We start from the raw sequence: 25,892 nt of genomic DNA, 5'->3' as shown, positions 1-25,892 counted from the left end.
CCCGGAAAAGGTGGCGGATTGGTAGGTTGTGATACAGTGGGCGGTACATTGTCTCCCGCCTGTCTGTTGGCGGTGACCGCCGCGCTGTTTGTTTGTACCGCCGTGGCGGGCGGTGTGTTGATGTGGCGGTCGCTGTTGGCGGTTTCCGCCAGGGTCGGAATTCCATTTCTTTTCCCGCCAGCCTGTTTGCGGTTTGCCCGCCTCTTTAACACCGACCGCCAGGGTTGGAATGACCACCTTAGTGTTTAAGGCAGCAAGTATTTGCGATGTAAGGGAGGCATAATTGATTGTTATGGTTTGAGGGCTAATGCAAGCTAATTTAATGCCACAGTAAGGTATTGTGTCTTTTGCCCACTCAAAGGGGAACAGTGAACAAAGATGATCTTCATGTAGCGGGTGTTACCAAATGGTTTAGGATCTGAGACATTTACATGTTAACGTTAAATCCGGAGAGATTCCCAAACGCCCACAGCTCTGTGATGAGGGTGGGTAGCAATGTCTTCGGGTCTTTGATAGCTAGAATTACATCATTGGCATAGAGGCTGATGAGGTGGTGGTCACTGCCAAACGATATCCCAGACATATCTGGATTAGCCCATATTCTTTGAGCCCCGGGGCTCTGTATGTAAGGTGAAAAGAAGAGGGGAGGGGGACACCCCTGTTGTGTTCCCCATTGGATAGGAAAGGACTGGAACAGCACTCTGTTGACTCTTACTGATGCTCTGGGTACACTATAGGTAAAACAGACCCATCTGCAGAATTTGTCACCAAGGCCAAATCGTCTTAGTGTCTCAAACAGAGAGGGCCAAACTTGGTCAAACGCTTTCTCTGCGCCAATTGAGAGAAGAGCCTCTCTTTTTGGGATCCGTGGTTCTTATCCATCAGGTGTAAAATAGGTTTAGTGTTGTTACCACATTGGCAAGGATGCTGATAAAAAGTTCAGCATTGATTTTCACAAGGGATATGGGTCTGTAGGACCTACAGAGCACCGGGTACATGCCAGGGATTGAGGTTTCAAGTCTGGAATCAGTGAGGAAACCAGTATCAACAAAGGAGTTGGTTAGGTGTGTGAATAATGGAGCCAGTTCTTGGCAAAAGATTTTGTAGAATTGGGACGAAAAGCCATTGGACCCAGGGGACTTCATCAGTTTTAGGCAGGCAGTGACAGAGATTACCTTCATGATCCAAATGGGGTTTTCCAGCTCTTTAGAGTCGCAGTGTGTGTGGGGTAAGTGGAATTGCCTCTAGATAACCCGAGAAGTCAATGCCAGGGCCACTAGAAGGTGTATTTAGTGCGCTATACAAGTTTTGAAATGCTGGTGCTATTTTTGCATTGGTATGTACCTCAGCAGATGGTCCGAGTCTGATTACCCGGACCAAACCTGTAAAATTGTGGCTCTGAGACAGCAAGCTAACGTCCATCCACATTGATTGCTACCTAGATAGAACTTATGTTTCAGGCGTGCCATTGGATACTCTGCTCTGTCTAGGTCTAAGTGCTTTAGGAGTAACCATGTTTTTTTCCAGTTCCCTCCATACTCTTGGGTTCCCAGTACACTTTTGCATGGCTTCAAGTTCTGGGACTGTCTGTTCTACACTTAGTCGTTTCTCCCAGCGGTGGCAGCAGTTGTCCTCTACGGATATTGCTATGAGTTCCCCCATACCACTAGTTTTATAGTCTCCCAAAAAGAGGCAAATTAAGTCTACCCAGTGTTGTTGTTTTGGAGGTAAACAGCGATCGCCTTGTGTAGCGAGTCAATCGTGAATTGGGTTTGGAGCAAGTTCTCCCTAGGATGCTAGCACTTCTGTTTGATCTGGCTGGAGTGGAGGCATAGTACTAGATTGAGGGGCAGTGTGGCCGGATAGGGACCTGAGGCAATGAAGGGGTCGCTCACAAGGGCCTGAAGGGCTGGGGTTGCTAGAAAGTGGTTGATTTGTGCGTAGGTTTTGTGTGCTGCTGAATAGAATGTATAGTCATGTGTGTTGGGTAGTGTCAGCTGCCAGACATCTTGTAAGCCACAGTCCATTAAGCTGCGGAGGCCCTGAGTTGAAGCGGCCCCAGTTTGATCAGTGTTGAGCAGAGCGGTTCAGGTAATTGTCCATTAATAGTTTCAGGTCATTGTCCATTACTAGATCCTCCTACTAAGAGTGTATCATCAGGGAGTGATGCACAGGTGCAAGGGAACTTATGAGAATTGCCTCTTGGTGTATGTTGGGTGCATAAATGTTGGCAAGCATAGAATGAAAAGAGCCCACCCTAAACCTATAGGCAACTAGTTGTTCTTTAACTTCTATTATCTTAGACAGAATCTCACCCTTAAACCCTCTAGATCGCTACCCCACTCTGTTTCGTGGAGCCAGGCGACCAAAGCTGGTGTGGAAACCATCAGAAGTGCAACGTAGGTGTATCAATGGGGAGAAGATGGGTCTCCTGTAGGAAGCAAAAGTCACTGCCTCATTGTTCCAGAAGGGAAAAAACAGCTGCTCGTTTAGTGGGGTTATTGAGGCCTCTTACATTTGCGCTTGTTACCTTAAGTTCAAGAAGGATTGGCAAGAGTAGTAATGCATCATGGGCTACCTTGAGTCGAGGTGACAGGATGTAGGGCAGAGGAGTGGCCTACCTGCTGACCATTACCATATACCCCTTAACACCAAAAGCAGACCATCAGGGTGAAGGAGTAAAAGACAATAAAAACAAGCCCATTGTAACAACGGTAACAATGTTCTAAACTGAAAAAGTTAATTGCAATGGATTTTAGGCTGTAGAGCATGGGCCAGCGAGTGGTGGTGTCATCTCAGTGATGTGTGTTGAGAGTTGGCCCTCTTCTACCATGGGCCGTAGCAGAGGAAAGGCGAGCTGGACCGTCCCGATTTGTCTGGGTAAAGGCTGTTTGTGAGGCGGGTGTTAAGAGAGGGCGCCACCAATTCCAAAAGCCAGGCTATCCAGCACTGCCCTGCATTCCTGAGCACGCTCCTCCGGATCTGGGCAAGGGTTCTTATTGTGTTTTCCTTCTTTCTTCCATGTTGATGCCTGGTGGGAGACCACCGGTGTGTGCCAGGCTTGGATTGGAGAGGGGACTCGTTTGGAAAATTGAAGACACAGTAGGCATCCCTGAGTGTTTTAAGTTGGTGGTGCTGACCTTCCCAGTGAAAGAATAGTCTGAAGGGGTGCCCCTAGCCACAAGCTAGTATATCTGGTGGTTTTGGATTTCAGGCCTTCAGGGTTCACGACATGGTGTACTCTCTCAATCTGTAATTCAGCATCCTCCTCTCAGTAAGACTGAGCAGAACAGCTCCTGAGTGAATCCTCAGAATTATGAGCCTACCACATAGATTGGGATCCCCGAGGCAAATGTTGTTGCAGTGCAACTGATTTTCAAGGCTTCAGTTCGGGCTCTGAGGTTGTTGTGTGGTTCATGAAGGCAGATGATCTCTTGGCGGAGCGTCTCTACCTCTTCACCTTTCGAGGTTTCATTATCTTCCAGGGTAGATACACGTTGCACCACTGAGGGCAAGTCTTGTTCAGGGGTGTGAAGTTTAATAAAATATCTACTTGTCCATGGGACAGGTTGCTTCTTAAATCTACTTACCCTGTAACAAATCCACTCGTCCGTTTGGTGCCATTGTGTGCGGCGACAATGTAGCAGCAATCTCATTATATAACAGCTCTGATAATAGCTGCTCTGATTATGCTAGGGCTCATTCTATAGTAAGGTTTGAATACCATCAATTACCTTATTTTGCCACCTTTCCACAGATCTTCATATGGTGAATGTAGGTAGCAGTAAGCAATAGTTCCAGTTTTGGGATGCCCTTTTGAGTCTGTGCAAATGTACTAACGTGCATATTATAGGGTTTTATTTACCAGCTCTTCTCTTTTCACATACTGACAAAGGTTAGAAATGTACTCCTTGACGAGGTCAGAAGTAAAACTTCTTCCAGAGTAGGAAAAAATATGGTTGGAGGGAAAGTGTGCTTGTAAATACTAAACAGATGTTTGCGTTAGCAAGTCTACACATGCATATTTGCTCATGCTACTATGGAGTTCACAAATATTTTCTAGGAGTATGATTTCCTGGCTTACTTCTGTAAGTTCTTGTGAATTCATGAAAGCCGTACATCTGCACTAATGCGAGGACATATAGAATTGATGCACCTTTGTGACTTTCTTTAAGAGGTCTGGTGTTAACCAATATCTTTTATTTTAATTAAAAGTGCTTCTCTTTCTCCATCGGCTGGCTTCATTGTGGCAGCGCTCTGCTCTTTCACAAGGAGCATATCGGCACACAAAGTTTTGTTCAGTGCCTGGAACTACTGTCGCACAGTGTGGTTTTTGAGACCAAATAATTTTGTTGCTTCCCCCCTCCACAAATGTTTGTTATAAGGATGAGGGCCCAGCTGCTTCCACAACAATAACGTTTCACAAACACCATGTCAAAACAAGATACGGACAAAAAACAAAATGCTGACCTCAGATGTCAGACTTCTTGACTTTGCCAATGTTTGTTCATTTTCGTGTTTCCGAACACATTGTTGCAACGGATTACATTGGTTTTCCATTGTGAATATTTTTTGGAAATACTAGCATGTATCATCACGTTTTACTAAATTATGCTTCAAAGAAATAGTACCTAAAATTTCACCGTAATTTGGCAAAACATTGTTTTCCTAGTTGCATTTGTTTGTGAACATTTCAGTCTTAAAAAAAAAAAAAAATCAATCTTGCTTTTAAGCTTCTGCAAATATTTGCATCTAATCAGAGAGCATTCTAGGAGCATTCTTCGTAGCCTCGTATAGCTAAACTTTGCAAACATGTGTACACATTTTTATACTGGAACCTCTTGTCAATAGTGCAGTCTGAGCTTATAACATTTGCCAGCTCTTTGCGGAGGCGGGAGTCCAGCCTGGGACCTCTGATTCCAGCAAGGTGGAGCAGACTAGGACCGACGGGCTCCCAGGAGTCAAGGCCCAAAATCGTTGTTCGTTCCACTCGCTGTGCTTTTTTCTCGGTGTGCTGTTCGCAGTGTCCATGCAAGGCGTGGGCCCCTCCAGCAGTGCACCTGTCACATTGAGTGCTTTAAGGCCAGCAGCATGCAGGGAAAGCGGTAGACAGCCTGCATACCCGCCTGTTTGCGACCCTGTAGGAGAGCAGTCTGTGACATGACCAGGACTTCCTGTCTCAGGCTGCCTCCATTTTAAGATGTGTACGGAGGGTTGGTTCAGGCCTAGCTGCGACTAATGGAGTGCTCGATGGTTGGGGCCTCTCTGTTGCTCAGAGGTTGTCCCCAGTGTCTGGAGAGGCAGATGCGCTGGCGTTCCTATGCCTGGTTCACAGCTAATCACTGCAATTAATGGCCTGGGGGTGGAGGAGCGTGAAGTGCGACTTACTACGCTACCATCTTGGCCAGCACTCTAAGTTTCAAGTGCACATGTCTCTTTGGCTGACCGTTTTGTGACGGCAGCCAGACATGCTCAGTTTGAACCTCTAAACCCAGCTGTCTTGGACACCTGGGTTTAGAGCAAGCACAGGCCTCCAGTGCCCTTTGGAGTGCTGAGAGAGCTCCGTCCATCCAATACTAGCACTTCTCTCATGCTGTCTAACAGCATGAGAGCAGAGCAGTGCTGAAATTAGTTAGGGTATTTGACTGGGCTGGGGCTGGAGGAGGGAAGAACACCGGTACTGGAGCGACGATGTGCAGCAAGGTAAGTGCCTTTTTTAAAATATATTTTGTGTTTGTGTATGCCCTAAATCACAGACATGCATTACATTACTGTTTTAAAATTAAACATTTTAACTTTAAAACGATAATGTAATGTATGTGCATGAATTTAGTAAACATAATTTTGTTGCGTGCATGCACCCACCACCCATTTTCCCACCCCACTATTCTCCGTAGTTGGCAACCACCAATGGGTCCAGCACTTCTTTGAATGGTTCCCACATTAGATATTTGCTGTCTGTGGTGATTAGTGTTTGTATGCAATAACATGTTCATCTCTTTTGACATTCATACCTTCCCTGTAACAAATCTTGTGTCTGTCATTGAGGGATTGCCACATGTTAAACATCTGTTGTGGGTATTAAAGCTCCACATGATTTTATTGATCATGTATTGCATTTGCATTACTACTTTAATAGTACTAGCTCGGATTAGGATGGCTTACCATGGAGTAATACTTGACTAGTTTTGTGTTTGTTCCAGTTAATATTAACCCCTTGGGTGCCCTGGATGAGCTGGTCTCGCCCTCGTGAAGCGATTGGGCTGCAGAAATGCCCACTAGGCTCCGGCGAGTTTTTTGTTTGTTTGTTTATGTTGTGTTTACACATGAGAGGAGCGGCCCCTTGGGCATGGGCCGCTCCTCAGGCGGGCAGTTAATTAAAAGGCTTTTTCTGCCCCCCCTGGGGGCGGATTAGCCTATTTAAATTAGGCCGATCTGCACCCAGGGGCGGCAGAAGCCACTAGACACCAGAGATAAAAAAAATTGTAGACGTGGGGAGCGACCCCTTAAGCAAGGGTCGCTTCCCTGGGGGCAAATTGTATTTAGGCCATTTCTGCCCCGCTTGGGGGCTGATAAGCCTATTTTTCTTAGGCCAATCTGCCCCCAAGGGGGGCATAAACCACAAGACACCAGAGATATATTTTTTTATGTATATAACGAAGGGGAGCAACGCCTTGGGCTAGGGTCGCTCCCCTGGAGGGGGGGGGGGGTGTTTAATTATTAGGCCATTTCTTTTTAAATTAGGCCGATCTGCCTCTAGGGGTGGGGTTTGGGGTGACAGAAGCCACTAGACACCAGGGATAATTTTGTAAAAAACATTTTAGATGTGGAATGCGATCAGCCTATTTTTCTTAAGCAAACAACTAGACACCAGGGATTTCTTATTTGGACGTCACTTTCATGCAAGGGGAGCGACCCCTTAGGTAAGGGTCACTCCCCGGGGGGAGTAACTTATTTTAGGCCTTTTCTGACCCCCTTGGGGGCAGATCGGACAATTTTAATTAGGCCAAACTGCCCCCTTGGGGGGGGAGGGGTCGAGGGGGCAGAAACCACTAGGCACCAGGGATTTTTAATTTGCTCTTTTTTTACAGATGGGGAGCGACCCCTTAGGCAAGGGTTGCTCCCCTGGGGGGCAATTTTATTTTGGGCCATTACTGCCCCCCAGCAGATCTGCCTATTCTTACTAGGCCAATCTGCCCCCAAGGGGGGGGGGTGGGTGGGGGGGTGCAGAAACCACTAGACACCAGGGATTTTGTTTTGCACCAATTTCACACAAGGGAAGCGACCCCTTAGTAAGGGTCACTCCCATGGGGGGGGGGAGGGAATTTATTTTAGGCCATTTCTACCTCCCTTGGGGGCAGATCGGACTGTTTTTATCAGGCCGATCTGCCACCAGGTGGGGCGGAAACTGCTTAGGCACCAGGAATTGGTGTGTGTGTGTGTCTGTCTGTATGTGTGTTGTTTGGGGGGGCAGCCCCTTGGGCAAGGGTCGCTCCCCATGGGGGGACATTACTGTTGGCCATTTCGATCGCCCTATTTTTGGAAGGCCCATATGCCCCGAAAGGGGGCAGAAAGTCCAGCAGAGACCAGGGAAGAATTCCTTTTGAAAAAAAAGAGGGTGGGGTATGGCCATACCCCCACCCCAGATAAATGGGGACAAAGTTGTTCTGAAATACTCACAATGTCCCAGTGACACTCTGGGTACCTTGAGAGGGAATCCCAGGTGTCTGAGGAAAGAGAGTCTCAAAAGCACAACAAATAAATAAATAGACATAGAGCTCCATCTAATGAAACCAATCAATATTAAATTTATTAAGTGATATAAATATTCACAAACCCAAATTAAGCCAAAAAGAAACTGATAAATAAACCAGACTTAGACCCTGGAAAAATGTATACCCTAAAAAACAATAATCACCCTCATACTAATTCACTCATACCATATTTAAAAATGTGACAAGGCCCCAACATGATACAAAAGGAACAGCAAATATCATGCCAGAAGGAATACATGTATTAACACCAGGCGGGCCAATCAGTCTTGCTAGAAATGTCACAGCAGAATAGTACTGAATTAATATCATGATCTGCAGACTTAGATGTCCCCCAAAAAATATCTTCATATATGCTATATTGTGTTATCATTCCAACTTTCTGGTTTTTGTTTTTTCTTTTTTCTAATGTATGTCCTTCTTTCTGTTAAATGGATAAGTCAGTTATAGTATAAGGTAAGATACCCATGTTGATCCAAACGGGCGTCCATGTCTTGTATAGTAGTGCAGACGTACGTTTCGGTGACAAGCGGCTCAACATGGTCACTCACCTTCTTCAGGGCACAAACAGTTGGTATATACAAAATAATTCCAGGGAAAGATCTAATGTACACCTGTTCTATATTTCTGAAATACAGAAAACAAGATAAATATATCTCTAATTTTAAGACCTCCTAATTAGTAATATAGAGAGAGACAAACAAAGGAAAGAGAAATGAGAAGAGAATCCAGGGAAAAAGAAGAAAGAAGAGCAGAAAGAACCAATAAGAGAAAAAAGAGGTTAAAAAATTCGAATTCCACCACCACATGTGAGGCTCATGCAGGGGAAGGCAAAAGAGAGTGTCCTCCGCTCACTCTGTTGGTAATATACAACCCTATGGCCCAGGTGTAATTTGGATAGGCATGCTGTAAGTGGTTTATCACAGCGGAGGAAGTCCACCCAGGGGTGATCCCTTTATTGGTGCCCAAGGGCTCTCTATTTAAAAGTTGACAAAAAATAATGATAATGCCTTACTGTAGAGCAGAGGGGCTGCTGGAATTTCTAGTAGTAGTCTCCACTCAATATAGTCACTTCTCTTTCTGTATTGTTACTCAAAATACTTGAACAAAATCAAACATATTTGTGAAAATATAAAACCTAATGTTATTCTTAACCTGCAAACGCTACAGTCAAGAGGGCACAGCCTCCCGATTGCACACCCTCCAGTTCTTGTATATTGTCAGATAACCCTGAGTCCATATCCCCTATCTTACCTTGTACTGATGTCATTGCCAAGTATGAGAGGCGGAGTATTACTCTCATACACCATTACAGTGTAGAGCCTCTATAATTGTATGCTCCATGGATCCATATACTCACACTAATAGGTCAAGAAAGCAAATGCCAACGCCGACTAAGCTGTCAAAGTTGTTCTGCCCACTGGTGGGCAGATGGGGCAGTTACCCCCAATTCATACCGTGGCAGGGCAGAAAATCTACTAGATGCCAGAGAACTTTTTAAAAAAATAGTGTGGTGGTGGCTACCAACCACTATAGGCATGGTTATGCCCCCACCCCAACTGAAGGGGGTAACAGTCTTTCAGCTCTGACCCCGCACACTAAAACATCTTATCCCACGGCAAGCAGGAGGACATTTGATTTTTTGGGGATTTTGGTTTTACATTTGGGCCATGAGAGCTTGTCTAACTCTCAAAATCGTCCCACTTGGAATGGTCAGGGCTGAACTTTATGGACTTTGGGACGCTGCCATGTAGAAAAGTCTACGAGACCTAGACAAATCTGAAAACTAAACAACTGGGTGAGGCCAGTGTGGTGTGCTTCACATGCACCCTGCACCATTTTCTTACCCACAATGCCCTGCAAACCTCCAACTTTGCTGGAAATCACAAATGTTTTCCACATTTTTTTGATGGAACCTTCCGGAATCTGTAGGAATCCACAAACTTCCTACCACCTAGCATTGTCACATCTATACCGATAAAAATTCTGCCCCACATGTCAGCCTAAAAACATTTTTTCCCAGCTGCCCTTTTAGACCCATTTTGGATTCCCCCTCATTTTGGACATGTTTTTTGACTCTTCCCTGTCACAGGCACTTTGCCCACCTACGCAACCGAGGTATCATTTTTACGGGGAGACTGAGGGAAACGTTAGGTGGTAGGAAATTTGCACCGGTGTGGTGATCCACACAGAAATGTGGGTAACATTTTATTTTTTAGCTAAATTTGAGGTTTGCTGAGGATTCTGGGTAAGAAAACACTGGGGGGTCCATGCAAGTCACACCTCCCTGTACTCCCTCCGGTGTCTAGTTTTCAGAAATGTTTGGGTTTGGCAGGTTTCCCTATATGGCTGTTGAGCCCAGGACCAAAAAACGCAGGTGCCAACCCCCTTCCTCCTCCAATAAAAAAACAGATAGTTCTGTATTTGATTATCTTTATATTTTGATGTGTCCACATAGTGTTTTGGGGCATTTCCTTTCGCGGGCCCTAGGCCTACCTACACAAGTGAGGTACCATTTTTATCAGGAGACTTGGGGAAACACTGGGTGGAAGGAAATGTGTGGCTCCTCTAGATTCCAGAACTTTCTGTCACCAAAATGTGAGAAAAAAGTGTTTTCTTTGTGTGAAAAATGTTGAGGTTTGCAAAGGATTCTGGGTGACAGAACCTGGTGAGAGTCCCACACGTCAATCCATTCTGAATTCCCTTAGGTGTCTATTTTTTAGAAATGTCCAGGTTTAGGCAAGAGCATGTGCTCACTCACGCAGTGGCGTGGGCCCCCTTATTTCCTTTTAATTTACAGTCCCGAACTGGATCTCGATCTAATGAGGAAGAACAACACATGGGCAAAGGGTGAAGCACAAGGGCGAGTGAGAGCAGCAGGAGGGCCGATGGGGAGAGAGAAGCACATGAGTGAGAGAGCAACATGGAGAGCGGGGAGCCAGGAAGCACATGGACAAGAGAGAGAAACATGTAAAGTGGTGGGCAGCAACACAAGCGCAGTTGGAGGAGAGAAGCAGATGGGCTGGAGAAAGCAATACAGAGAGTGGGGTGCAAAGTAGTACATAGGTGAGAGAGAGGAATATGCGTGCAGGTTGGGGAAGAGAAACACTTCGGCGAGAGAGCAATGTGCATTGCTGTAAGGTTAGAGAAGCACACGAGTGAGAGCGAGCAATACAGAGCATGGACTGGAGAGAAGCACACAAGAGAGGTACCTGTAAAATACATTTGCTCGCATGAAACTAAAAGAAAAAGTAGTTTCCTAAAAATAAGCATTGGAAAGTACAAAGGCCAGCCAGTGAGAGAGATGTTAAAGAAGTTTTGCTTCAGGAGAGGGACAAACACAAGAATGACAAGCTGCAGCCACGAAAGACATCAAATAAGCAAGCAAGTGAGAATGACCATAAAGCAAACTAGTGTTAAGCAATGGTAAATGCAGATAAGCGCCTGGTCAGCCACAATTAGGTCTTATGAACCTAGGGTATGTTTAAACTGAAAAAGATCTCTTCCTTACTGAATGCTCTCTCTGTGCTGAAAGTTCAGGTGATGCTTCTTTGTGTGGCTGCTTCTATTCCTCTTCTATTCCGTATGAAGAACTTATTGTTAGGTGTCAAGTCTTAGCTCGCTTCTCCTAAGAAAACTGCAAGCCAAAAGGACGTAGCAGTCGGGCATTAATTGTTAATATCTGTGACTTTTGCCTAGTTGTAAGGGATAAAGGGGAGAAAGTGTTCTGGAATTCTCTTGTAAAGTGAGGCCGCTTTTCTGCGGTAGAACCACTTTTACTATTAAAATGAGCTGTCCAAGTTAATGTGGAAAATATTTGTCTTTCATTAAGTCTTTTATGTTTTACAAAGTATTTATGTAAAAGTTTATTTTCAGTTATCTGTGATGTAATGCATTCTTGGGTGTTTTTTCAGAAGTATCTCCAAAGCAGACAGTTTTTTTCCGATGCAAAGCAACTGAGTTAATTGGTGTTGAATGCAGGTATTGTTAGATTTGATGGTTTATATTGATGCCAGAAAGTGTGAATATTGTTTCCTTTGTATTTTCAGACACAGAAAAACTGTGCATGTTCAGTCAGCGATTTCCCCTGCCATCTATGTATCGTATCCTGGTGTGGAAGGTCCAGCTAGGTACAGTATTAATTTGTTTATACTGTTTGTATAACACAGACCGAGCCACAAATGCAATGGAGTAATTCCCATAAGCCTAGAAAAATACACCAAACGTTATCTTGTGATGAAGGGATAGTTAAAAACTTCAGGAGTTCTGTAAATAAGAGCCTTATGGCGTAGCTGGGGCTTTTCTCTTGGATCGTTGTTCGTTGGGTGTGCCTGCATACTTCTGCATCACAGATGGGGGTAGGGGCATGCTTTCTAACTTTGCCTCTTTGATTGCTACACCTCCTGCAGTTTACAAATGTTTTCTGTGTTCTGGACTCCTTGTGTCCTAAATGCAGCCTATTTCTATTTTGCAGATGTTGTGAGAGAGTAGCCTCTTTCTAGCATGGTTACCCCTATTTTTGGCCTGTTTGACAGTCTGTTTGATCGTTGACACTGGGATCCTGCTAGACCCCAGTGCTTATGGTTTGTGGCCTACTTGTCAGTATGTTCACTGTTTTCGGCTGTATGATTTACTGCGTCACTGGGAGCCTGCTAACCAGGACCCCAGTGCTTATGCCCTCTTTGGTTCAAAATTTAGTCCTTACACACTGGTAACCCAGTATTTCACTCCAAATTGACATACTGGACCACAATTATAAGCCCTTGTATATGGTACCAAGGTACCCAGGGCATTGGGATTCCAGGGGATCTGTATGGGCTTCAGCATTTCTTTTGCCACCCATAGGGAGCCCATACAGAGGCTTCTACAGGACTGCCATTGCAGCCTGTGTGAAATAGTGCATGCACTTTTTCACAGCCATTTTCACTGCACTAGTTCACTTATAAGTCACCTATATGTCAGGCCTTCAGGCCCTGAAGGCTAGGTGCAATGCACCTATGTGTGAGGGCACCCATGCACTCGCAGAGGTGACCCCACATTGTCTAGGCCCATTTTCCCGGACTTCGTGAGTGCAGGGACGCCGTTTTATGTGTGCACTGGACATAGGTTAATATCTGTGTACAGCTTCATTATGGAAACTCAGAATATGGCCATGTAAGGTGCCTAACAAATGGCAATTGTATTGGTTGCACAATCCCATACACTTTGGGGGCTCTGCAGTGGACCCCCAGTACTGCCATATCAGCCTTCTGAGGTTTTCCAGGCAGCCCCAGCTGCTGCCATCTCACAGACAGGCTTCTGCCTTCTTGGGGCTTGAGCAGCTAAATCACAGGAAGGCAGTACAATGCATTTCCTTTAGGAGAGGGTACACCCTCTCCCTTTGGAAATAGGTGTTACAGGCATGGGAGGGCTATCCCTCCAGAGCCTCTGGAAATGTTTTGAAGGGCACAGATGGTGCCCTCCTTGCATAATCCAGTCTACACCGGTTCAGGGACCCCCCCAGTCCCTGCTCCATGCTCTGGCCCGAAACTGGGCAAAGGAAAGGGGAGTGACCACTCCTCCATCCATCACCACCCCAGGGGTGGGGTCCAGAGCTCCTCCAGAGTGTCCCTGAGTTTTCCCATCTTCGATACAAAGGTGGTGGGGCACTCTGGGAGTATCTGATTGGCCAGTGCCAGCAGGTGATGTCAGAGACCCCTCCTGATAGGTGCTTACCTGATTAGGTGACCAATACCCCTCTCGGGTCTATTTAGGGTCTCTCCTCTGGGTGTTTCTTCAGATTCGGATTGCAAGACTCCAGCAGGAATACTCTTCATCCTTTACTTCATCTTCTACCGACGGATCAACCGCTGACTCTACAAAACTGCAACAAAGAAGCTAGGATGACTTCTGCAACATTGTAACTTTAGCTCCTGCCAGCAACTGCAACAGTTTCCAGGTATGCATCCTCTGAGAATTGCCTGTCTTCAGCCTGCACCAGAAGAACTGAAGGAATCTCCCATGGAGTGCTGGAGTCACTTCCCTGCTTCAGCAGGCACCTCTCTGCAGCGACGACCAGTGGTTTGGGTCCCCTCTCTAGACAGGTGTGGATCCAGCAACACAGGTGGTGGACTAAAGTGACTCTGACAGTCCCAATGTCCAGCTGTCTAACTTTGGTGGAGGTAAGAGCTTGCCTCCCCACGCAAGACAGTACCACGTGCACCGCGAGACTTGCAGTTGCTAAGGCTTGTGTGCGACCTTCCAAGAAGTTCTTCGTGCACAGCACAGCTTAGGCTCCTTTGTGTCGTGCTGCGTGGGCCTCCATTTACACCTCCTTTGTCCCAGTGCTGTGGGACTCCTGTGCGCACTGCCTGGTCTGAGGGCTGTCTGAGTTCCTGAGAGTCCCCTCTTTCTCCCCCTTCTGGGTAGAGGCCACCTGGTCCCTCCTGGTCCAGGGCAGCGCCGTTTTCCCCCAACCGCATGTTTTGCTTGAGCCAAGGCTGGTTAGCCGAATCCAGCGACCCAAACCAGACTGCATTCACCCATCCGGCATCGGGCATCTTCTGCATCTGTCTTCTTTGGTCCAATACTTACTTTGTCTTCTCACTGGTGTCTCTCCTTTTGCACCTTCATCCGGGCTAGCAGAGGCTCTTGTTCTCCCAGGACTCTTCAGTGCTTCTTGTCTCGCAATCTCTTCTGGTCCTTGCATTATTTTCTATCACGACTTCTCGTGTGTTTTAGGAAATTTGCTGTGTTTTACTCCTGCTTTCCTGGGCTCTGGGGAGGGTATTTTACTTACCTTTGGTGTTTTCTTACACTCCTAGCGTTCCTCTACACACTACACTTGCCTAGGTAGAAAACTGACTTTCTCATTCCACTATTTTAGTACATGGTTTGTGTTCCCCCTAGGCCCATTGTAACCTATTGTGATTTTCACTATTTACACTGTTTTCCTGCTGTGTACTTACCTGTTTTTGGTTAGTAGTGAATATATTGTGTAATTTACTTACCTTAGGGAGTATAGTCTCCAAAGTATTTTGGGCATTGTGTGACTAAAATATAGTACCTTTATTTTTGTAACACTGAGAATTGTCTTTCATGTGTTTGAGTACTGTGTGACGACAGTGGTACTGCAAGAGCTTTGCATATCTCCTAGTTCAGCCTTGGCTGCTCTGCCTACAGCTACCTCTGGACAGCCTGGCTTCTAGACACTGACTACATTTCACTAATAAGGGATAACTGGACCTGGTATAAGGTGTAAGTACCTTTGGTACCCACTACAAACCAGGCCAGCCTCCTACAGATGTGTGTTACATGTGCTGCCCATTCCTTGGATGTGTATCCTTTTCATGGAGTTGAAGATTACCACCACTGTCACCACTGCGCTCTGATTCTGTTGGCATTCTGCTTTCTTTGTGGCTTTATGATTGGTCAGTTTGATGTTGGGAGTCTGCTGCTTTAGCAGCAGCTGTGCTGCTCTGGGTGTCTCTTTGTGGGAGTCATTAGCGGCTTACAGGTTCTGACCCTTGTCTCTCCCCACTTTCTCAGTTCTTGGGCCGCTCGTCGCCAATGTCAGTGCTTATAATTGGATCTGTCCTTGCTCTTCAGTGGTCTGATGCTGGGCTTCCTCCGGTGCGTTCCTTCTTCAAATTTTTGTTGTTGCAGTTATCTAGGTATGTTTTGTTGTTTTTCCATACCAGTACAGGCTTTTGACTGTGGTGTACTCAACTTGCTACCTCTGGAAAGTTTGTCAGTCTCAGTTGAGGAGGAATCGGAAGAAGAATCATCAATGTCCACAAAATAGCCAGAGGAAGTCTCCGCAAACACAGAACTCATCGAATTCTCATCCACTGTTCGTGGAGGTTCATCATAGATGACGTTACCAGTCGTGGAAGTGTTCGTATAAAATACAGCCAAATCCTGTAGCAGTGTGTTCTCCGAAATTGTTACTGGAACCAACAAAAGTTCATTTTCCGCCCTCCCCATGGTCGAGGAAGTGTCTGGAACAGCAGCTGACATAGTTGCATAGTCAGTAGTAGTGATGGTCATCCTACTATGTAGAGGGATGTCCTGTTGGGTAGTGAGAGGGGATCGGGAACTACCCAAGGGACCTCCTGGTCTACTGTGAAGAATCGGCCACATGGTGTAATTTGATGTCGTCAATGGAGATGAATCTGTTTGATTTAGAACCAGACAACGGCGGAAGGATGACAGTCCTGGTGCCTTTTATCCCCAAGACCGGTACAGGTGCTCTGTATGCTGGACCAAACTCTTTTTTCACAGCGATCTTCTCACGAACCAGATCCCCAACGTTAGGAATCCAGCCAGTCGAAGTTTTCGCCAAGTCCCTTATTCCCAAGGTGGCAGCACTTGCAAAACATTTATCATCACGGAATTGTTGAAGCTCCTGTAAAACAGCGAGACGTTCTTTTATGTCAAATGGTGTTTCTGCTGCCACCATACCAGGGGCATCAAGATCGGGAACATACATAGTTGTCCCAAAGAGAACCTCATATGGAGACTTTCCCCCCAAGGACCGTCTTGGCAGATTATTCAGTGCTCTCTGGACCCCATATAGGTGATGTAACCAACTGCGGACTGAACCTAATACTCGAGCTGTTAAGGACTGCTTTAGATCACGATTCCGCCTCTCCACGACCGAATTTCCCTCGGGATGGTATGGTGAGGAGTAATGGAGTTCAACACCCATCGTTCTCATGGTGTCCCTGAAAGCCTTAGAGGCAAATGCAGGGCCCTGGTCCGAATGGAATGCTGCAACCGCATATGTACCGATAAAGATCAGCAAATCTTTTATAACAGTCCGGGCGTCAGCTGACCGCTATGGCCATACCCACAGGAATCTAGAACAGGAATCTACAGCCACTAAAATGTATTTGTATGCACCATCAGGTTGCAAAGGACCACAATGGTCCAGGTACACACAATGGAGTGGTTTGTCTGACACTAAGAGAGATGTCTGCGGAGGGCATCTGATATTCGAGCCCTTAATCTGCTGACAAATGTCACAGCAAAGGACATACTGTTTAGTCCGTCTGCATAGACAAGGCCACCAGTACCGTTGTTGTAGAATGGTGATAGTGGCCTGTATACCAGCATGTGCAGAAGCGACACCCTCATGTGCAGCTGTAATCAGTTCCAATCTTTGGTCTTCATTTGGGATCACTCGATCACCAACATCAGGAATTGTTGCAAAAGCAACATTCTGGGCACTGATATGATAGGTATAGTTCGTAGGGTATCCTTTCGGAAGTGTCCTGCCTGCAGCCGAGGCTTTAACGGCAATCAGTATTTCATTATCCAACCTCGTCCGAGAACGAGTCACTGCAGCCACAGAAGCCGTAGCTACTGATGCTTTGGCTGCTTCGTCAGCCAATGTATTACCGGCAACATGTATTCCTACACGTTGGTGCCCTAATGTATGAGCTACATGGACACATGGCAGCTTATCCTTAAGATCAGCACCCCTTCCCCACAGCATTTTGTGTTTAATGGTGTTCCCTTTAGAATCTCTAAACCCGTTCAGTTTCCAATGATTAAGGTATTCATTGTATGACTGGACGCAATAATACGAATCACAGACAATCAAAGTCTGTGTTCCTGGCTCTGAATGTTCGAGCGCTAGAAGAAGAGCCTTAAGCTCGGCCAACTGGGCTGTGCAGTCCCCCAAGGTCCGAGTGTAGGTATTATGAGGATGGAAAACTCCATCTTCCATTACCCTGCACACGGCTGCGCAAGCTGCCGAGTATTGATGTTTAGTACCCACAGCCGGTTGTGCCGATCCATCAGTATAAATGATTGTATCATAACTGTCTATTGGCAATATGTGTAAGGGAGCGGGGTACTCCTGTTCATACTGGAGAAATTCCTGTGTCTGAAGTCTTGGGTCAAACACATAATCAACATCAGTGGCGGTCAGAGACGTCGCCCACTGAATCCAGCGTGGATGCAATGCCTTAGCGTTTGGAACGCTCGCTTTAGTGACAGCCTCTAAGGCCGGAACCGGGGAGACAACAACAATGCGTTTCCCCTGGGCAAGCGGTCTCTCCTTTATGACGGCCATCTGAACTGCCGTCAGAATTTTTTCAGTAGGAGCAAAACGTTTCTCTGCATTGGAGTACAAATGTGATTTGTATGCTATTGGCACCGTGTCACCCTCATTAAAGGTGACATAGGTAAATCCTAGGGCACCAGCTATTATTCTGATTACCAAATTCGTTTTATTGTCCCGTGTGTACAAGTGTTTAGCTTCCAGCATGTCTCGTTGTATGTCCCTTAGGATGTGTGTGTGTTCAATTGTCCATCGCCTGCTAGAATAATTGGGCTGAATTAAGTCATATAGTGGCTTGACGCGTTTAGCATAATCTGGAATGTATGTTCTGCCAAAATTAAAGAAACCCAGTAATGACTGCAATTTCTTTAGCGTGTTCGGAGGCTGTAGCTGAGCACACTTCTCTTGGAAGTGCGGGGCCAGGCTCTTCCCCTCGTTTGATAGTTCATATCCCAGGAACAATACACTAAGAAAGGCAATCCTGCTTTTCTTAAAATTAAATTTATATCCGTAGGCAACAAATCCCAGAATTATCCGATCGACCCTTGCAAGATGAATGTCAAGGGTGTCATCAGTGAGATAGATATCATACACATAGGATAATGCCTCGGAATCAAGCCCGTGCAAGATTGATGTGACACGGGCCGAAAACAGTCCTGGGCTGTTTTTATAACCTTGGGGTAAACGACAAAAGCGTTCTGAGAACCAAAGGAAAATGCACTTAGGTCTCTACTTTCATGTGCTAAATTCTGGCAGAAAAATCCATTAGAGATATCCAATGTAGTTTTGTACTTTTTACGCACTATATTATTAATCAGAGCTGTGCTGTGTGAATTTTGTATAGCATAAGTGCGTGCATGACTATTCAAGTGCCTATAATCAACCACTATTCTATATGAATGATCAGGTTTCGCAACGGGAAATAGCGGATTATTCATTGCCGATGTACAGGGCTCAATTACTCCTTGATATTCAAGTTGTGACAGTATCTCCGTCACTGGAGCTTTTGCTTCATGTTTAACAGGGTATTGTGGCTGCGGGTGTGGTGTAGACTGAACGGGAATAACATGACAAGGAGAGTCCTTGTCCCATCCTACATGATTACGGTATAATGCAGGTGCCTGCGCTAAAGCCCATTCAGCAGCATAGGCTTGTTTGTCTGCCTCCGGAACAAGATCGGAGAAAAAAGGCAAAATGACATCTTCCACCATGTGGGAGCTTGCGGACATGTTCAGGTGGCCAGTCTCTCTCGGCCAACAGGATATCACTAGTAAGTTCATCCCAGAATATTACACTAATAATGCGTTCCACGTCTCCCTCTATCTAAAGTGTTAAATCATAAACCCGATCGGGTGGGAGAACGCGGCCATCCGCCGTCTCAACTGCGATGTAATCGCTAGTTGATGTCGCATCCAGATGATCTTTCAGACTCTGGCGACATATCGTGACCTCTGCCGCGCTGCCCAACAGATTCACTGCCCACCTCTTGTTCCTCAACAGTGTTCTCAATACTATTGGCATTTTTAACTGTCAGTGCTGCCACCTTCTTCTTTTTAAATTGTGGCTTTTGCTGAGGAGTCTTTTCTTCTTTTTTAATGGTAGACTGCGGCGAGTCTTTCTTTTCTTTCACGTATTCCTGACGTCGATCTTGATGGACCCCTCTCTCGCTACGTCTATCCGGTGCGTCCTGAAAGGAACGAGAAGGACGTGAATCAGTATATCTGTCTGGAGTTCTAATGTTATCCCTATTCCTGAGATTATACCTCCTTTCGGAGTACTCCGGATGTGGAGAATCAGCTCTTTTATTTCTCCTATCTTTGAAATCTTTTTGTTTGTCCCAGCGCTTCTTAGAGCCCTCTTGTGCCTGATTTGTACCTTCCTTATGGGTGGTATTTGGTAATTCAAATTTTTTAGGTTTGGCTCCCAAACCATCCCATCCTATACTAGTATAGGTATCGGATATTATTCTTGGCAGCTGTCTCTCTTGTTCCACATTTGGAGTTTCCCGGAGACGCTGGCGTATTGCCAGTGCCACCGCTTCCCCTTTAATATTACTTAGTATTATCGAGGAGACGGCATCAAAGTTACGCATCAATTTCATCCCCAGATCCAGGGCCGGTGCGGCCCCATGTTCATTTCGTATTTGTTTTAACACTTCCGGTAAATTGGCAAGTGTAGGGGTACCATGTGTGGTAGTATAAACGGCAGCGAAGACTGTACCCCAATTGGCACATTCATCCACCGAGGGAACCATCCCAAATGGCAAGCACATAGTGAGCAATCTATGTTTGTCCTGTGGCCCCGTATGGGGGAACACAGCTTCCAGCTGATTTGTTTTCTGGGCAATCCAGAACGGTATTTTTTCCCGTTCCATGGGCACTTTACCCATAATGGTATGCACTGTTTGTGGATTAATCCCGGTAGCCAATTGATATCCACCAGCTACTGGCGGTGCTGGACGCGCTGGGGTAGTATTCAATGTTCGCATCACGAACTGAACCAATCGTCTATAAAATGCCACTAATTCATTATATAATATTCGTAAATCTGCGATCGGCATATTCTGTATGCCTGGGTGAGGTGTATATGTGGCAAACATAGGCCATGTAGGTCCCTCATTACTTAAAGGACCTAGCCTCACCCGTCTTAGTACATGTGGTAGGGCGCCTTCAAACCAGTTCTGGTGTTCTTGATATGTGAACGATATTTCATGATACTGGTATGCTTCGTATCTTACGGGTGCGTCTGCAATGTCATATGTGTGAAATGTGTGCGTCCGTTGGTCAGCCTCAGGAAAGGCAACCCAACAGTAAAATGTTTCTGTTTGGTAGGCTTCACTTGCTTCTACAATCAGAGTAACTTCCCCGCCCTCTTCCGTAAGGCCATGCGCTATTAAATGTTGTGTAAGTGCATTTCTAGCATTTGCAGGAATGTCTATGGTATTGGCCATATTTGTTGTTAGAGAAACGGAACACCAAAATAGGGGAAGTTTTTCCTTTTGTGAGTTCGAGCTCGAACAACCTACAGCCTAATCAGGTATTACCTTTTTGGCTGAGGAGGATTCTCCCAAAGACCACGGACGTCTCCGTATAATGGTACTGAGGGTACCTGTTGTCTGTGAGACAGTGATAGTCAGGGTAACCGTAAATTAGTGCCTAAACACCATCGTTGGTGGCGCCATGTCGTAGTTTGGACTCTTGCTCTGAGCAAGACTGTTGGTCTCAGGATGACAGTACTTTCGTTTGTAGGTGACTAAGTCTCTTCCTACAACTAGTTGTAACTGTTGTCCAAACCTTACCGGCTTACTAGCAGTACCCCACCATAAACACAATAGTCAAAGGTGATTTGTAGCAGTCGCTTACGCATGGACTCAAAGTACAATATCTCAGGGTTGTCGTGGTTAAACGGAAATTACCCTTTTCTCACAGATTTATTATGTCTCATACAAACAAAGGCAATAACACAGATGCAGTAAAGTTATAATAGTTTTTATTCAACATAACTGCAATTTGTGATAAGTTGCATGAACTGCAATGATTAGGATAATGAATATACCAAGCAACAGTATTGTGAAGAGGAGAGTCATTGTTATGAAGATCCCCACCATTATGCAATATATGAAAGAAATATATGTATATGTAAAAGATGGAACAAGCCCTAATACCTCAAGGAGAGTAGGTCTAACCTCCTACCTAAAAAAGGAGAGCTGGGTTTGTTAAACCTAATCTGCCAAAGCCGTGTCCATGAGGGGAGCCCCCAACCCTCGTTACCTCGGAATGAGGTCTCTATTTCAGACTCCGCAGGGACACGAAGACTGGGTCAGTGTCAAGATGACTGCAGCATCGGTATCAGCGATGGTGGCGATGCCCTCTGGTCGGAATCCCTCTGATTATCTGTCTAAAAGTGTGTTGTATTTATACAGATCTACAAGGTCCCCTGACATAAGTGTTATTCATAACAATAGATAACAGGCATGCTTGGGACGGCAATTAATATCAACAATATCTCGAAAGTATAGAGAGGGAAACCCCTAAGTGTGAATGCCTACTGTATGTTTGTCTTTCGTGCTTGATCTTGACGCCTTGGCGCAGTGACACTGATAATAGAACCCATAACAAGTGGCCTAACTATAAACAAGGCCGCCATTTTTAAAGGAAATAAATAATTAAATGGACTAAGACAGAGCAAGCTAAATAGGTTAAAAGTCACTGGGTGACGGGGGCACGAGTTTACAAGCCGACGGCTAAGCTAACTCCTGTTATCCCGTTAAAACAAACTAGGATTCACTACAGTCTGCTTGCTTTGGTCTGCGTCTTTGAGCCATTCGGAAGTGGGGTTCAAGACTTGCTGTAGGCTTATGCCTTTGTCAGTTTGAAGATCTGTTGTCCCTTTGAGAATTTGTGTGTTCTGGCTGTAGAGTGGATGTTAGTGTCACTTTGGCTTGTTTAACGTATTCAGTGTGTCCAGGTACAATTCCATTGTGCCTTCATTTGACTTGTAGGTTGAGGATCCATGTCACTGTGGCCACTTCTTGGGTTCACCTTTTGGTTTCCCCTCTGTTATGTCTCTTGTTATCATGTTTTGGAAACAAAGGATTTGTGAGCAGGCATTAGGCTAGGAAACGTACAACTTTCTGTGCTCTCCTCCATCTTGTGATGTGTTCTGCTGTTAACAAGTTCATATTCTGGCATGGCTTGTTTGGCATTCTTTCTTCTGCCCTGTTCCGTCCTATCCATGTATCGGATTTGAGCTTGTTTTTTTGTCTAACCTATCTTATCCGTCTTCCTATGGGTGTCTTACTCTATGGGGCTTTGAAACCCCTCTTAGTCTTTGGTTTTCTCTGGGATCTGCTCTTTATGTGCTTCTTTATACAACAGGCCTATTATGACTCTGCTTTGGGGTTTCTGCCTTGCTTTCACTGTTGTCTTGACTCTGCGTAATGGTCTGTTCTAATGCACTCCTTTTGCTGTTTTGTGTTTGGTTTTATCGTGTTTATGAAGAAGTTGCTCATTTGTGGGAGCAGATGGTTACTTTATGGTGGGTGGCTGCTATTTCCAACCTGATTTGGTCTCATTGAGTTCTTTAGAGCCTTGTGAGTTTGCTGTCTTTCTTTGGCTCTAGAGGACAGGATCAAGTCCTGCTGTAGACATTCTCTCTGCAACTTACTCACTGTGTTACGTCTTCTATGTTTTCTGTCCTTTACTCTGTGTATCTAACCTGTTTCTCTGCAGTGTGTCTCCTTAGTCCCTTGCCATGTTCTGATGTCCCCACGCACTTAAGGATTTTTGGCCTCCTGGCCTGTTGTAAGTCACGGCTCAGCTTTGATATGATTGTCTAATCAGGGTGGGGAGCTCTTCAGCTCAGTTATTGATTCTCCAGTGTAGTTCCTGGTTCTCATTTGGCTTCTGCAGACAGGAGTTTTTTTATTTTATTTCTGTGTGTCCTGCATGGTTCAGTGGGGGCAGCTCAGCCTCATGCTGCCAGTTGCATTTCCTGTGGAATGGCGTTTACTACTATGGTTCTTCTGTCTGGAAATAGTTGGCTGGGGTTCATTGGGCTGAGGTTTGCTTATTTTGTTCTTATCTGGTAGAACCTTTGATTTTATGCTGCTTTCCTGTCCATTAGTCGGTCCATTTAATTAGTGTGATTTCTGCGCTATATCAGCCTGTTGCAACTGCCTCTATTTCCTTGTAGCACACAGGCTGGGTGTGTGACAACTGGTGCTCTTGTGTTGACTTACCATCTATTGGATGTTGATGGGCCTGTGCTTTTCTTGTGACAAAGGACTGTTGCTTGCTCCTTTTGCACTTGGTGATGGATGGGAGTATGTCTCGTGTGTGTCCTTCCCTCCTTATTGTTGAGTCTCAGCACCAAGGTGGTTACCCTTAAGTGGCCTAGCTTTGAGACCTTGAGTGCATGGTGGAAGACTTGGAAGCTGGCTACATCTATACAGTAACGACACGGACAAAGAATATAGATGAAGAAGTAATGACCTGATTACCTACCAGTAATCTTCATTGCTCCACCCCTTCTCTTTCAAGGTGTCTGGTTGCAACATGCCCGTTTCTTTCCCTTCAGCTGACCTTTTCTTTGTATTGAGTGGTCTTGTATTCCCCAGGATGTGTAGAGAAGTGGAGTGTGGTTTTAAGATTTCTTGAAAGAGTTTAAGGGGAGAGCTTTATTTTTCTGTACTTACAAAGTTGTTGCTTATCACTGGGGTGGGACTCACTCACTTAGAGTAAGGTTTGTGATGAGGTAGATTTGAAGTAATGAAGATTGCCAGTATGCAGTCTGGCTGTTCTTCAAAAGCAGGATAGGGATTTCTAAAAATGAGCTATGAATTGTAGGTCTGAATCCAAGTTTATCATGTTAATTAGTCTGTGTAGACATACACGTGTGCCAAGAATAGATTAGCTAAGTCAGAAACCGTGGGTATCTCCATGCAGGGCATGAAGTGTGCCATTTTATTGTACAAATCCTCTGCCACTGAGATGTAAGTAAATGCCTGGTCCTTAGATAGTTCTACCATGAAATCAAGCAATATAGGTTGCCGACGATAAGGAGGTATTAGAAAGGTTGTAGTAATCCCATCAGACCCCTTCCGGATGTTTTTGTTTTAGAGATGGCACACATACTAATTTAGATTAACACATCCAAGTACATGTTCAGCCAGCAAAAAGCGTGTTGCTATAGTTTGTGTGTACTAGTTTGTGCTTGTGTAACAAAGTTCTAGAAATGTCTTCTAAAAGCAAAACGTCATGGACTAATGGCTGTGACACTGTATTGCAGTTTTTTGGGTGGACAGAAGAGCATATTCGAACACATGGAACAATCATGTACTGTCTTGCTCAGAAAATTCATTTCACACATCTTTTGGCACAGAGTTGATGTTTGCTGAGTAAATTTGAGAGGTTATATTTTTCTTTTGAATGGCAGAACAAGATATTAGAAAGTCTAGTTCAGGATCCATGACCTGATATTCAAGTTTTAGGTAGTGGGAGCGAATGTTGCCCATTTTGTTTTGGGTCTCATGTCAATATCTATTAAGAAACAACAGTTGGGAAAGAAAAAACAACTTATGTTTTAGATATATAATTTATGCTTACTTTAGGCACTGGAGATGTTGATAATTGATAATGAAGATGGCAGTGTGGCACACTCCTGCCAAATGTTGTTTCAAAGTGGAAGCCTGTGTACTCCACCAGAGAAGCACAAGAGACACATTTCTCCAGCTTTACATTCAAACGATGTTTCATTAGCAAAGGGGTACCAAATTTACACATGTTGCACATGTTAAAGAAAAAAGTAAATGAATAAATCTTTGAAATACAGCTACGTAGCAGGAGCACTACATAGCCCAGCTGGTGGTTTTCTTTTCATCTTCTGGCTGCACATGTACAAGACTAAGCATTGAGTTCCAACTAGCTATTACAGATGGCATTCATAACTCTGCCCAATAATTCTGAAATAAAGCCTAACAGATATATGTTTGGAACCTTTATTAAATACACTACCTTGTAATTAATATTATTTGAGGTTCACAGTAGGCGTAGTCCACAATTTGGGTTTTTGTTTGATCAAAATCTGTCTCTTTTACCGGTGTATGTCAACAGAGTTTCGACCTTCATTAGTTTGAGGTCATCATCAGGACAAAAGAAGCACAAGAAATATGATTCCTGCCAGGGAACAAACAAATAGGAACTCAAGCAAGGATATTTAAATGTGAGAAAATGAAACAAGACATTTTGTGTCTATATCTGAGATACCTGTAACACCTTCAGGAAATCTGCAAAACAGTAAATAGATAAAGTAAAACAAAAAGGTTAATCAGATGATGAGAAGTTTGAATGGTGCCTAAAGCACACCATCAAAGTGTGAAATGTAAGTAACACTCATGGACAACTGTCTATATTTATGAACCAGTTGTGATTGAGAAACTGGGTGGAATAAAATTATTTAACTTGCCAAAACATCAATACGAAATTAATGACCATTGTAAAAATGACACTTACAAATTAATCGTATCAACCGGTAGCGTACTGTAGTTGGAGGAAAGTCAAACGTATCTAAAG

General features: G+C 44.9%; 1 protein-coding gene across 3 annotated transcripts in view; it reads left to right on the top strand.

Annotated features, from left to right (window-relative positions):
- TBC1D7 (TBC1 domain family member 7) overlaps positions 1-25,892 on the top strand; it is a 159,722-nt gene that overhangs the window by 32,618 nt on the left and 101,212 nt on the right. For 2 of the 3 annotated variants that reach the window (XM_069219740.1, XM_069219741.1), the window contains exon 3: positions 11,822-11,902. The exons of the other annotated variant lie outside the window; for it this stretch is intronic. In XM_069219740.1, coding sequence (XP_069075841.1) covers positions 11,822-11,902 — 81 coding nt within the window. The remainder of the gene's footprint in view (positions 1-11,821; positions 11,903-25,892) is intronic. 3 annotated transcript variants of the gene reach the window in all.

Source organism: Pleurodeles waltl, chromosome 2_2 (genome assembly GCF_031143425.1).
Source record: "Pleurodeles waltl isolate 20211129_DDA chromosome 2_2, aPleWal1.hap1.20221129, whole genome shotgun sequence".
NCBI classification, from domain to species: Eukaryota; Metazoa; Chordata; class Amphibia; order Caudata; family Salamandridae; genus Pleurodeles; species Pleurodeles waltl.
The sequence above is the reverse complement of the archived record's forward strand: the minus strand, read 5'-3'. Positions and strand labels throughout refer to the sequence as shown.